Source organism: Phoca vitulina, unplaced genomic scaffold, assembly GCF_004348235.1.
Source record: "Phoca vitulina isolate PV1807 unplaced genomic scaffold, GSC_HSeal_1.0 scaffold30, whole genome shotgun sequence".
NCBI lineage: Eukaryota > Metazoa > Chordata > Mammalia > Carnivora > Phocidae > Phoca > Phoca vitulina.
The window spans coordinates 8,556,704-8,571,574 of record NW_022589733.1 but is presented as its reverse complement, the minus strand read 5'-3'; the positions used below and the strand labels follow the sequence as shown (position 1 = coordinate 8,571,574).

Sequence of the window (14,871 nt, the reverse complement as noted above, 5' to 3'; positions counted from 1 at the left end):
AAGTTTTAAATTTTAATGTCCAATTTATCAATTTTTTTTCTCTTCCAATTAGTGCCTTTTGTATCCTCTCTCAGAAACCTTTGCCTGTTCTAATATTATAAAAATGTTCTCAGGGCACCTGGGTGGCTCAGTCGGTTAAGCATCTGCCTTCCACTCAGGTCGCGATCCCAGAGCCCTGGGATGGAGCCCCACATCAGGCTCCCTGCTCAGCGGGGAGTCTGCTTCTCTCTCTGTGCTCTTTCTCTCTTTCAAATAAATAATTAAAAAATCTTTTAAAAACATGTTCTCCAGTGTTTTCACATTTAGGTTTTGATGTGTCCTAAATTAATTTCTGTGTATGATGAGGTAGGGGTCAAGTTACTTTTATAATAAGTGTTGATGTCTGGTAGTGTAAGTCCTCCAAAATTTATCAAGGTTTTGTATTTTAGAATCAGCTTTTTAATTTATCCACCCACCCTCCCAAAAAAAAAGGCCTACTGGAGTTTTTGTTTGGGTGGACTTCACTCTATTATAGATCAACTTGGGTTGAAATGACATCTTAATAATACTGAGTCCTTGAATCCATGAACATGGTTTATCTCCCCATTTATTTATGTATTCCTCTTAGCAGTGATTTGTAGTTTTAAGTCAGAGGTCTTTCAAATCTTCTGTTAACTATATCATTTAGTATGTGATATTTTTATGCTATTATAATTTCATTTTCTAATTTTCTGATAAGTAGAAAAGATTGATTTTTCATATTGAAATAAACATGTTCTCACAAACTTAATAACATACTGATTGTTCTGTAGCCATGGTAACAAGTAGCCACCAGAACTGATTTTAAACTTGTTCAATTGATCAGTGACGACTTGCTTCAGTGAACATGCTTTTGCAAATCACAAATCATCATTATCTGCTCACTTTTGAAAATCAGCCATCAGGGACAAACTCACTTCAATAAACACACTTCTGAGGGGCAACTGGTCAATAGCAGTCTCACCTGAGTGACCATGCTTCCACAGATGATGTCAATCCACTTATGATATCTAAAAGTCCACCAATCCCTTGTCTAATTTACCTTGTTATGTGGAAGCATGTTGCTTGATTTCTAAGTGTCTGGAATTTTTCTAATTATCAACTTCTGCATTGTGCATATATCAGAGAATATACTATTTTAATTATTTTAATACTTTGCAATTTATTAAAACTTGCTTTAGGGCCCAGCTTATGGTCTCTGTTAGTAAATGTTCAATGTGCATCTGAAAAGAACATATAATCTGCAGTTGTTAATCTAGCATCTGTCAATTAGATCAAATTGATTATTGATACTGTTGTTCAAGTCCCTATCTTTACTGATTTTTTTTTCCTCTTTATTCTGTTAGTTATATGGAGAGAACTGTATTAGAACTTCTAACCATGATTGTAACGTTTCCATTTCTTCTTATGGTTCGATTTTTTTCTTCATGTATCTTGAGGCTCATTGTTAAGTGCATCACAATTAGGATTGTTTTATCTTTCTGATCACTGTATTTTGTTTTTGTCACTAAAAAATGCTCCTGTTTGTCTCTGGTACTGTTTCTTACCTTGAAATCTACTATACTGAACTCACTGAAAATCTCTGTCTTAACTTGTAGCATTTAATCCATTTTTATTAAATGTATTTACTAAAATGGGTAGGCTGAGGTCTATCATCTGGCTATTAGTTTTGTATTTCTTTCCATCAGTTCTTTTGTAGTTTTTAGTGTATTGTTTTGTTTTGTTTTTAGAGAGGGAGAGAAAGAATCTGAAGCAGGCTTCATGCCCAGCGTAGAGTCCAATGTGGGGCTTGACGCAGGTCTCCATCTCATGACCCTGAGATCTTGACCTGAGCTGAAATCAAGAGTCAGACATTTAACCGACTGAGCCACCCAGGTGCCCCTCTTTTGTACTCTTTGTAGTCCCTCCTTTCCTATTTTCTTTTAGATTAATCAAGTACTTTCTATGATTCTCTTTTTTTGGTCTCTGTATTGAGTATTTTGGCTGCATAATATAAGGAACTTAATATGATATAATCCCCTTTACCCCCTCCTCCCATGTCATAGATTTTACTTCTGTGTGTCTTAGAGCCCCATGATCCATTTGCATTATATCTGATTTATCATTTCCTTTCAGCCTGAAAAACATTCCGTAAGGTTGGCAGTAATGTTCCCACTTTCGTTACTAACCTTAGTATTTTGAATCTTTTCTCTTTTTGTTTTGTTCAACCTAGGAAAAAAGTTTTGTTTTGTTTTTAATTTTGTCAATCTTTTCAAAGAACCAGCTTTTGGCTGCACTGATTCTCTTTTTTTTTCTATTCTCTGTTTTATTTACAGTCTGACATTTGTTGCTTCCTTGCTTCCGCTTGCTTTGGAATGAGTCTGCTCTTCTTTATCAAGTCCCTTAAAGAGGAAGTTTCGATTATTTATTCGAGATCTTTCTTCTTTTTTTAATGTAGGCATTTACAACACTGCTCTCACAACACCTCATCAGTTCTGCTAGGTTGTGCCTTGATTTCATTCACCTCAAAGTACTTTTTTAAGCCACAAGTATATACGTTCATAGAACATCTCAAAGTATTTTTTATTCCCTTGTGATTTCTTCTTTGACCTGTTGGTTGTCTGAGCGTCTTGTTTAGATTTCACATATTTGTGAATTTTCTGAATTTCCTGTTGTCGTTGATTTCTGCTTTCATTCCACTGTGGTAGGAGAAGATACTTTTTATGATTTCAAACTTCTAAAAATCTATTGAGACTTGTTTTGTGGTCTAACATATGGTATGCCTTGGAGAAGGTTCCATGTGCCCCGGAGAAGAATGTGTATTCTGCTGTTGTTGGATACAGCATGCCGTGCATGTCTGTTAGGTCTAGTTGATGTTGGTTTGCAAGCTAGCTCCTGTACACAGAAGGCAAGGGAGGACCAAAGAGAGAAGTAAACCACTCCAGATTGGTGGGTGGCAGGTTTGATAAACAAGGGAACTTACTTACAAGGCTTGTGTTGGGCACCAGCAAAATGAGTAGGTCTCAACAGCCCCTCACCAGAATCGTACAAGTTTACACCTAGGCTTTCACTGGATTCAGTCATGTAAGCCATCCAGATGGTCTCCACAACACCTGATTCTCTCAAGGCTCTGTGCTTTAAAATGGCTCCCACTGTGGGGATGGTGTGCAGAGTGTGCATTTGAAGGACAGGGGAGAGAGTGAGGAGCCTCCTGATTGCCCAGGTCCAGTCAACTGGTGGTCACATCTTCTCAATGCCCGCCCCCCCCAAACATTCCAGCCCTTGTGATGGGCTCTTACACTCTTACACCCACCCCTCTTCCTCAGTGTCCCCTGAGCGGTCAACAAGGAGTTTCACTAGCATGGAGGCTGTTCGTTTGGTGGCTATCTGGCTGCACTGGAGGCAGATTCCACAGCAACAATAGAAGCACATGCAAGAGAAAACACAGATCAAGATAATTCTCAAAATAAGTACCAATTTTTTTCTCCAAGAGCCCATGATCCATCCAAACGACTGATTTATTAAGTCCCCTAGACTGGGGGTTGAACACTCAGGGCATTCACTTGTGTCCTCATGTGATTTCATGAAAATGATACATTAGCAGACTCATCAGGTATGAACACACAACATTTTATTTGGATAATAGCACAGGTGTGTCCTTGGAAGGCAGTAATAATGTCCAAGGCCATCCTATCTTAGAGGAGAGCTTTTCTTTTTTCTATTTTTTTAAAGATTTGTTTATTTATTTTAAAAAGAGAGAGTGCACTCACACAAGTTGGGGGAGGGGCAAAGGGAGAGGGAGAAACTCAAAAAGACTCTCCACTGAGTGCAGAGCCTGAGGCGGGGCTTGATCTCATGACCCTGAGATCACAACCTGAGCCAAAATCAAGAGTCAGATGCTCAGGGGCACCTGGGTGGCTCAGTCGTTAGGCATCTGCCTTCGGCTCAGGTCATGATCCCAGGGTCCTGGGATCGAGCCCCGCATCGGGCTCCCTGCTCGACGGGAAGCCTGCTTCTCTCTCTCCCACTCCCCCCCTGCTTGTGTTCCCTCTCTCATTGTGTCTCTCTGTGTCAAATAAATAAATAAAATCTTTAAAAAAAAAAGAGTCAGATGCTCAACCTGCTAAGCCACCCAGGCACCCCAAGACAGCTTTTCTTATGAGAGACATTTCAGTGTTGGGTAAGGAAATATTTTGTCGGCTATCATTTAAGCCTTGTTGGGTGAATTTAGTAGGGGATTTTATGTGTGATATAATGTCTTCCAGACCAATGGAGAAAACAAAGATCAATGCAAATGATTGTACTAGCGGAAAATGGAACTGGCTCACTTCACCTGGCTGTTCGTACCATGCCTGCTGGCTGGTGGAGGCAGCACTGTCAGGCATGAGGAGATGGACCAGGGGCAGGATATGCCAGATCGGGACTCCCACCTTCACCCCTTTCAATGGTGTGTGTTCTACTGCAGTCCTAGTGCTTTTCAACAGGTCTGACTTGCATCTGGAGAATAGGATCCCGGTGGAGACTGAGTAGTTCCTCCTCACCCCCTCACCTAGGGGGTGTGAAGTAATTTGCCTGTCCCATCCCAATGGGACATCCCATTGCAAGTTCTAGTAGATGACACCTTTCTCAGACATGATGGGGCTTGGTGTTCTCAGCAGCATAGCATGTTGATCCATGGTGAGAGCCAGGGCAATGCTGTCGCCCAGCACTTCCATACCTTTACAGTGTTGGGTGTCTGGACAGGAGTCCCCAGTCTGGCATATGTGGTAACAGGCCCTACTGGTTGATTATTTAAATGTATTAAAGACACATTAGTCCACCTGATCAATGTGGTTTGCCTGTTAGTAATTTAATTTACTGCTTTAATATTCCATTCTTTCTTTCTATCACCCCTGCTGCTTGCAGGTTATAGGGGGGATGAAACCTCCATTCAATGTCATATCCTTTTGCCCAGTCTTATACATCGTGACCTTTGAAATGTGACCCCTCAATCACTGTCTAATTGATAAGGGTATTTGTACATGGTATGCAGCTGGCCCAAATACCGGGGGGGACATGAAAACAGCCAGCTTCGAGTGGGGTCTGGAGAGGAAATGGCACCATGGACCAATCATCCCTGCTATCTGAGTGATAGGATCTGGCAGGCCCTATGATATTGGAGATGTCAGGGATGGGAGAAGATGCAGTGTGGAGTTTATGGCAAACTCCAGTGGGAGAAGGTCCCTGGATGATCTAGGTCCCTGGAATTCTGGAGTCAGTCCTTGCTAACTGCAGCAGAGAATTACACGCCCTTTGAGAAGCCTCTCCTGGAGTGTTACTGGGGCCTGGTTGAGAAGAAATGCTAAAAAAAAAAATCATGGGCACCAAATGAGCATGCATCTGGAATATCCCATGATGAGATGGGTCCTGGCTACAAATTCCTTTAGGGAAGGATTGAGGGAATGAATATTATATATATATATTTGTAGTGGCATTGCATAGTTCTTTAAGAGGACCCAGCATCCTGTAATCAATGGGCTCAATAAGTTTGAGAAGTGGTTTAGATCTGGAAACATCTGGGAAGGAATTCTGATTTTTCATTGTTATGGCTGACATGAAACTTCTGCTCACCAGCTCTTGACTTTTTCTGGTGTTACAAGTGAAGCAGTGTTCAAGTTGTCTGACCACCTATCTTACTTCTAGGAATACCATGGTCTGTTAGTCACCGTCATAGATCTTAGTGGGACAAGGCACCCTGGTTGCCACTCTGTCTTTGCCGCCCATCGAGGTAGTTATTTCTACCTTACCTCTGGTGGTTAAGTAGCACTGTCTGGCTTCTGCTATTCCAGATTCATTCACATTGACTGAATCTGAATGAAGCCAATTGTCATGGTAGCATCGCCTACCGTCAACCCTGACTTCCCAAGAATTGTCACCATTGGGCTTCTCAAAGATGCAGGTGCCCTCTACACTGGTGTGTTCCTCACTACCCTTGTGAAGAGAGCCCGTGGGCACTCCTAGTAAACATCACCAGGTTGTGCATTCCCTCATTCTAGGAAATAAATTCATTCTAATAGATTCACATCCTGAACCTTCTGATCTCTTTATCAATACTCGGCCGTGGCAATTCTAGAAGCTCCATCTCATTCACTATAGGCTGTTGTCATGTTCAAGATCCAAGGAGCCATTCCTGCGGCATCTTGGCCCCACTTGAGGCATTCTCTCAGGACAATAAATCCTGAGTCGTGAGAATGTGCTCTTGTGTTAATGAATTCTCTCCTGCCCAGTCTTATCTTCTGCCCCAGCCCACAGGTCCACCGCCCTCAGGATTCACTCCCACACATGTTTTTCTCAGTTGCTACCAGGACCTATTGGCCATGGTATACAATTAATTCAGTGAGAAGGCCATTTCCTCCTGGAGAAGGAACAGTCTTCCCTTGCTCCAGCTGGGCTGAAACCTGGCTCCCATGATTGACCAGGGCCAGTGCATGCAATAGGGTGATCCTGATGAGGAAAAGCATTTTCATGGGAGGCACACATCACAAACCAAGTCTGTTCTCCTCTAGGAAGAAGGAGAAGGGGGCTCCTGCTAGTTTGGAGAGTTTAGGAGAACCCAAGTGTTCATGGTTCTCAAATGCATCCATCCACATGTCTCCATCCCATGTCTCCGGGTCCCAAACATCTTACATGGGGGCTGACTTTAGCATAGGAGCTCTTCCACGGCTACACAATCAACCTCCTCTGCAGCTCTCTCACTCTTATGGTTAAATCCTGGGTCTCATCTTCAGCATGGTCTCACTGTGTTCAAGGAGATAAAGTTATTTTTAAAAGCTGCCAGGAAGCCCTCTAATTTTCACTCTGTGTTGATAGCTGATTGACCAGAGCCTGTCATTTTTTTTTCAAGGCTTCCAAGGCAGTTAATGAAATCCAGCCAACACCACAACCTTTGTAATTACCATCACCTCTATACCTTCGAGAGGCTGGGGTTAAGGCATGCCTCACTGGTGCCCCTCCAGCTGGACCGCATCCCAGCCCACCCCTGAGTGTCTTTGTCACATGATGCTGTCTGGATGGCCAGTGATCCAGTCACAGAATCCCACTGATGGTCTATTTCGAGGTCTCCTTCTCGTGCCCACTGACTTAGTTTGGTTCCCTGAGAGCAGAGCTTGGGGCAGGGAAGGGAGGGAGAAAAGACAATATAGGGTGTATTGCTGAGACTGCTGCTGTGAGCAATGAGAACCTGATTTTTCTAGAACCCTCTGCCTCTTGAGCAGCACACAGAATGCTTCCAGAGGCTGGAGTGTATATCTCCCAGGTCTATGCTCCCTTTCTTGAGGATTACTCCTGGGTTACTCTAATTCCAGTCTCACTTAAATAAAGTCAGAGGGGATATTTGTGATGGGGTGAAGGCCCTGGGGCAGAAAATAGAAAGTCACGTGGCCCACCCACGTATCAGGTGGTGTGCTGTCAGTGCAAGGGGAGGCTGAGCCTGCACAGAACTGTCCACTGTAGCTGTGACTTAAAGAAGAAGAAGTGGGCTGAGATTATGTGACCAGGAGATGAATGATGTCAACATGGTCATCACTGTCATCATCACTTGTGGCTAAACCAGCCATCGAAATAGGATGGAGCATTGTAAATGGTATAATAGAAACGTCAACAAAGTGCACAGGAGGAAAGGAGAAAATGATTCTAGCACTTGAGAATAAGGAGGTCTGCGTGGAGGTGATGGTATTTCTGTGGGAATTTGAAAGACCGTAGGATTTTACCAGGTGAAGAAGTCAAGGCAAAACATTCCAGGAGAGGAGAATGTAATTAACAAAAAGACTGGATGCAGTTGGGATGCAGTGATGGGTATAGTTATGGGGTGCAGTGATGGAGTTGCAGTGATGGGACCCACACTGATGGGCATAAATGACAGTGGTGTGATGATGAGGTTGTAGGGATGGGGTGTGGGAATGGAGCTACAGGGATGGGGGTGCAGTGATGGAGTGCAGTGATGGAAGCACAGTGTGGGGTGCAGTAATGGGAGTACAGTGATGGGGCTATAGGGATGGGGTACAGTGATGGGAGCACAGTATTGGGGTTCCAGTGATGTGGGCACACTGATGGGGTACAGTGAGGCATCCATCTGGAAAGGCAGAACAGAGCCAGATGGGAAAAGATCTGAACATCCTGTTGAAGTGTTTGAATTGAACAGCAGTGTGAGGTGGGTTTGAAGAAAGGTCATGAGAAGGAGGCTCTAGGGTGCCCAGCTCCAGGCCCCTGGAGTGAGAGGTGCATTGCCCAGTGACCCAAGTCCATCCCCAGAGCATCCTCCCTTTGTTCTGTCCACCTGCAGGCCAGTCTCCACCCTGAGGCCACTGGCAGCAGGGTAGATTAGATTATGTTCTAAACTGAAGCCAAGCCTCAGACTGAGGTCCTCTCTCATTCTGGTTTCTCCCTCAGGGTTTCAGCAGAGCAGTCTGGGAGAACAGAGAGAGCCCATCACAGGTCTGTGTCTTGGGGGCCATCCAGGCCACTGGTCTGCTGGGAACAGCAAGGTCCAGGCCACTGGTCTGCTGGGAACAGCAAGGTCCATGTCAGGTGGTTCCTCAGCTTCCTAGAAGATTAAATGATCTTTAATGGCCCAAGAATTGCAGAAGTCAGCCCATGCTCCCCAACCTTCCTGTTGCTCCTCATTCCCCCTCCTCTTCCCTAAGTGGCAACAGCTGCAGCTTGGAGGCGGGAAGTCTGGGCTCAAGTCCCAGCTGTGCTGGCTCCTCAGTCCTGTGATATCTGACGATTCATCCTACCTTGCAATTTCCTCCTCTGCAAAATGGGAATAATCGCAGGACATAGGGTAATGGCTGCAAAAGGTTTAGCCCAGGCTGTGATACCTACAAGGCATTCGGTAAATGAAAGCTAGTATCATTATTTCCTACCATGTCAGTTTCCTAGAGAGCAGGCTCTGTCCATTAGGGGACGCCTGAGATAAGCAGAGGTGGCACCTTGACTAAGAGCAAATACAAGATACACAGTTAGGAAGTCACACCCTCCACAGTTCTCTTTCAATGTTGGGTTTGTAGAAAAGATAGACTAGCTTTGGCCATAGCATGTTTCTTATGGGTATCTATAACACTTATTAATTTTTCCTTTTAACCAAGAGAGAACAATTCCCCCACCCCACCCCAACCCCATGGTTCATGGTAGATATTTACATGGAGCTCCCTCTGGTAAACTCAGTCCTGGTCAATAATTTAAACAGTCTCTTTAAGTCACATAAGCTTTTTCAAATAAATGCATAGCCTCTCAGATTTGCTTCCCATCCTCTCCAAGATGGCGTCTGGATGCATCAATTGGGGGAAGCTTATATGACCATACCAGTAGAAGGGTAGAGAGAGCCTAGACCCACTTGCAGAGGTCCTAGCATTGTTGGGCTGTCCACAGCAACTTTTTGGGCTATCCACAGCACCGATTCCTGGGAGGATGATGAATTCTGACATGGCGAGCTCACGGTCTATCCTGTTGTCATGGTCAAAGCCCATGGATCCTTCCTTGGAGGCTCAGTGCCCCCACCTTGGCTCTGGCCAGCCCTCAGCACTGTACTCTACCCAGGTCAGGTTGTGGTTCCACTTTGTCCTCAAGCCCAGGAAGCACCTCTGTGGGTCCCCTGACAACCTCCCTACCCAGGTCCCAACCATAGTCCCAGTTACTCCTGAGTTCCCTTCAAGGCCATGTTTGGGGCCCTTCCAAGGAATAGCTGATCAAAGATAAGCAGGAGCATAGCCTGAGATGTGTCTTTGCCCAACCTCTTCTACTTGGTTGTGGCTGCCACAGGCTGGTTTAGGGATTTGGGGCATCCCTACGGCAGTCTCCTCCTGGAGAACCAAGGCTGCCTTCAGCTCCCCTGTCTAGCATACCTTCCACTTTGGGGCTTCAGTCTAAGAGGGAGATTCAGGTCACCTTGTATCACTCCCTGTTTTCCCTACCACTGTTCTCTTTTCCTTCCCAAGGTCCATGGTGCAGGAGGGGCAGATGCTCCATTCTGTCCTATTTTGGGGTCCTCTACACCATACCCTACAGCTTTACTATAACAGTTGCTAGAGGTGGGGGGATGATTTCACAGAAAAGACATGCAAAATATACTGGTACATAAAAATTTTTTGATAATCAGCAGTTTTTTAAAAGGTTGATTTAAAGAAAAATTTCAAGCAAACTGATAATCAAGTTAGGAGTGGGAATGGTACAAACTGTGAAGCTACCAGGTCCCTGGCTGAGTTTGGGGAAACACCAGGACCCACAGAAGAAGCTGTGATGGATACATAAATGGAAAAGACCTTTTTGTTGAGGAGGAAGGCAATCATATTCACAGCTCATTAGGAAGCAAGAGGGACCAGAAAAGCAAAGTTCTAAGGAGTTCAGGAGAATCTAGGAAAGGTGGTTGGAAGAGGTAGCTGTTGAATTGGGCTTTAAAGGGTAAGAAGCTGAAGAAAGGCATCAGCATGTGTGGGGGAGGAGGGGTGTACAATAGGCACTTTAAACAGTGTTGAATGAGTTAATGATACAGAGAATCCATATAGTTTCTGATATACTTATAGAGCAGGGAGAATCTTTCTGGTGGCAACTAAGGAGGGCCAGAGCGGGGAGATAGTGTAAGTCTCAAGGTTGTAGACAAACATGGATATTGCAGACCTTCATTGGCAGGGCCCATGGAGACACCATTTTGAGCTGGCAAAGCTTGTGCCTTCAGAGCCACTTATTGGCCCTGCCAGCAACCTTCCTCCTCTTCTCGGAAACTTGTCTACTTCTTCACCCTGCTCTGGGTTCTTCTGGCCCCATAGGCAGTTCTGGAAACCTCATTCATGCTTGGGTCTCTGGAATTTATAATCCTAAAATGTCTGCACAAATGTCACCAGAAGTTGGAAACACTGAGGCCCAGAGGAAAGAAAAGATTTGTTCAAGGACACCCTTGATTCTGAGGAAGAATCAAGATAGAACCTGGGTCTCTGTAAATGGTCTCAAGGCCATGGGCAAGAGCATTCAGCTGCTTAGGGCAACCATGCCAGGAAGGGCCTGGGAAAAGCAGGAAAACAAGTTGCCTTTGTTTTGACCCCATTTTAAAGAGCCATGTGTGGGCGGGTCTCAACAAGCTAGGGTCAGATTTCAATCTAGCAAACACCACTGACCACCTACGCTATGGCCCAGACCCAAGCTAAGGGCTTTGATGTCTGAAAAGCTGTAAGTGCTGGAACCTAGCAGCGACCAACATGTCTATACACATGCGTTGGGGTTTTGGTATGCTCAGTGTTTAACTACACCAGCAAAGTCTGCAGGGCATGCTGGGAACATTTTAGAAATTCTCACCCCATCCCCCATTCATCTCCTGGGATTTGTGGTCACCTCAAAGGTGGGCAGTCTGAACATCTAGACATTTGACACGGGCAGTCCCTTTCTTCCTTACTCATCATCATACCTAGGGACTGCTGTCCATCGCTGTTCACTGGATTTCAGGGGGGCAATTCGAGCTGTTGTCAAGGGTCCATTTGAACCATAAGTGATTTTTGCTGAATTAAGAATCAAACCTTCAGAGAGGACTCTACCCAAGTCCTATTTCCATAATTCCTGGCGCTGTCAGTGGTGCATCAGAAATGGACCTGGAGTTGGGAAGAAAGGTATTTATTGGAGTACTGCTTATCTGTAGAGATTTACAGAGCACCTGCCTTTAGCAAAATGCATCCGGCAGCCCCTTGCTCTGACTTTGAGGAAGGCTTTCCCTTCCTGTCGTGTAGAGTTCTGTATCCAGCAGGCACATAATACCTGCTCGTAATACCTGCTCGCCTCCCTCAGGAGGTGACTCCTCTGGGAGACCTGTGCATTAGATTGATGCTTCCCAAACCCACCATTGATGTTGTTCAAGTCCTGCTCCCAGATCTCCAGGGGGGCCGAGCAGAAGGACACAATTTCAACAAGTACCCCACATAATTCTGATTCCACCCACCAAACCCCAAGCACTTGGGAAGCCCCATCCTGGACCCTTTACCCCGAGGGCGGTGTGGACCCTGCTGGAAGCAAGATGGTGATTTTCCTGGGTCCTGAGCCGGATCTTCAATGACCCACCAGAATGCTAAGGACGGGCTTCAACAGAACCACCCGCGTATAGGAATTTCACCTCTTTGGACTTGTCTCCTCGTATTTACGTGGGGGTGCTGGGTCTAGATCAGAACTGCAGACACAACTCAAGCCAGTAGAAATACTGCATTGGGCTCATATCATGATTTTTAAAAATTGAAGCCGCATATAAAAATCAAGAGAGATCACTGACTTCTGGTTTGGTGTACCTACATTGTCATAAGCCAAATGTTCGCTGGAGTTGAGAAGTCATTGCTCCTTTAAGAGAGGGCATGTGCTGTGTCCCACAGTCCCCACCACATCCTATTGGGCTCTCTTGGCCAGCTTCCGTTCACTGCTTGTTTGCTGCCTTCCTGGCCCCTGCAGGGGCTGGAGTTAAGGTCTTTGACTTCCCTGATCCCCAGTGTCCCTTGTATTTGTCCCATTCCGCACGCCCAGGGCCTGCCACATTATCCTTCCCCAGCTTACAAGTTAATCATCAGCTTCTCCTTATGTAAATCAGAACCGGAAAGTCTTGCTTGGCCAATTCCTCCGAAAATCTTGGTCCGCTGCCTCTCTTCACCAGCCTGGTGTCCTGTGTCTGCCTGCTCAACATTTGTCTGCTGACAGGAAGCCCTTTCTTGTCCCTGACGGAAGCTCTCTGAGGCCAGCTGCGGCCGTGGAGGTGCAAGGAGTTCAGGCAGGCCAGCCGGATGAGCGGGGAGTGGGGGCACCAGGGCCAGACCCTGATCTGGGCTGTTTGGGTCCTTGCAGCTGCCACCGAGGGTGAGACACCCTGTGGGAGAGGAGAGCCCTCAGAAGATGGGGTAGGGAGATTTCCTTACCATAGAGGATTTTCCACTAGTGCAAACAAACCCATCTCTCGGAGGTCCGAAGGCTCATAAAAGGCTATGTAGTAACCTCGGGGCACCTGACCAATGTCCTGGTGTTACTGAAAGCCACCACCGCCCCCCCCCCCCAGAGTCTCCTTTGTGGGAGTGGGTAGAGCGCAGAAGACCCCGGTCCTGTCCGTGGGTTGCTCACACCTTGTCGGAGCCTGGAGAGCCCTCTGTCGGAGGCACTGGGGAGGGGCATAGGATGGAGCCCGTGCTTTGTACTGCTGCCCGCCTGGACAGGACTTTCTGTATTAGAACGACATTAGAGCGGGTAGCACCAAGACACCTGAGTCCTGCTAAGTAAATAGCTGGCAGTGAACTTCTCAACACTCCATATTCTATGTGGAAACCGGGAAGCTTGCACTCTCGGGTTCCCAAAATGTCATCCTCATATCCCTGGAGGCGGATGAGCTGATGTCAAGTGGCATCAGCATGAGAACTTTTTATTTTCGTTGATGTATATTCATTTTCATGTGTATTCAGAAACATAGGCCTAACTCATCCAAAGCACAAGTCCATAGCTGTTATTGCTTGGGATTCCTCTGGGTAAGATTTTTAAAGTTTATTTAAATTTAATTTTAAGAAAAATCAAAAAGCTAGTAGTCATATAGGGGATGCACAGACATGCCAGCAAGTGTGCTGATGGGTATGAAAATGACTCTGGGCCAGATGACTTTGTGGGATGCTAGGGTCTGCAGAGCCTGGCATCTATCAGTTCCAGAATAAGGGAAATCTGCTCTGTGGAAGGGAGAGCTTCCTTGTTCCCCAAGGTGACCGGGGCAAATTTTGTGGCTCGGTGTTGTGCTCCTAGGAGAAACTAAGTCGGTGCTCTGATGCAGGTGCTTTCTAAGGCAATCTTGAAAGAAGCCCTGGACAGGGGTTCATTGACAGGGAGTCTAGCTACTTCCTGTTGCCCAGCCTCTGGGCTGAGAAAGAGTGCCCCCAGTGAGGGGAGCTCCTAGTTGGGCTCATTCCAGTTCTCTATGCAGCCACTCCTGATTCCTCCCTGTGTGTTCCCTCAGGGCCAGCCACGGATGCACCGATGAGGAGCACCAGGCTGGGATGGGTCCGGGGGAAGCAAGCCATTGTGCTGGGAAGCACCATGCCTGTGAACATGTTCCTCGGGATCCCCTATGCTGCGCCGCCTCTAGGACCCCTGCGATTTAAGAAACCAAAGCCTGCCTTGCCCTGGAATGAGCTCCGAGATGCCACGTCCTACCCTAAATTGTAAGAGCAGGCTCAGTCCCGTGGTGGAATGTGACCTGGGCATGGGGGCAGAGTACTGAAGGGGAATAAAGGTCATGCAGCTCCCTGGGAAAGGTGGGGGCACCAAGGAGGAGGAGGAGGGGTGCGGAAGTGGACAAGGGCTTCAGTAATCCCATGGCCCCCTAGCTGGCTAATCAGCAGGATCACTGGTGGTGGTGTTCAGAGCACGCAGATTCCTTGGGCTCCCTTCTTGGGACTTCCTGAGTCAGAATCTCCAGAGCTGGGCCCAGGAAACTGGCTTCACTGGAAGGTGTCTAGTGATTTGAGGACCAATCGGATTTGGAAACCACTGTGACGGACTTACTGAGTCTTGGTCCAGGTGTTTCCATGTCACCCCCCACCTAGGCTTAGTCTCCAGGGTCCAGACTGGCTTTGGGGTGAAGAACCACCCAAGAGGGATTTCAGCTCTAGTGCTCTGTGCCCAATGCAGGGAAATCCACAAACACCTGTGGAATAAATGCGTGTGTCCTGGGTCAGGAGCCCCCCGTCATTGCAAATGTTCAAGCTGAGGTTGGTGAATCGTGATGAGGACTTAAGCATAGGTTGGGAGGTGAGACTTGAAAATCCCCCAGAATCTTCTGATGCTCAGATTCTGGGAAGTCCTCAGGTTGGGCCACACTGGTTCTTGGTTCTTGGCCTTGGG

The 14,871-nt window shown here is 46.4% G+C and overlaps 1 protein-coding gene across 3 annotated transcripts in view; it reads left to right on the top strand.

Moving 5' to 3' along the window:
- CES5A (carboxylesterase 5A) overlaps positions 1 to 14,871 on the top strand; it is a 286,636-nt gene that overhangs the window by 237,271 nt on the left and 34,494 nt on the right. For 2 of the 3 annotated variants that reach the window (XM_032424159.1, XM_032424158.1), the window contains exon 1: positions 13,991 to 14,189. The exons of the other annotated variant lie outside the window; for it this stretch is intronic. In XM_032424159.1, the coding sequence (XP_032280050.1) occupies positions 14,005 to 14,189 (185 nt within the window). In that variant the 5' untranslated portion in view covers positions 13,991 to 14,004. Of the gene's footprint in view, positions 1 to 13,990; positions 14,190 to 14,871 lie in introns of those variants that run through there. 3 annotated transcript variants of the gene reach the window in all.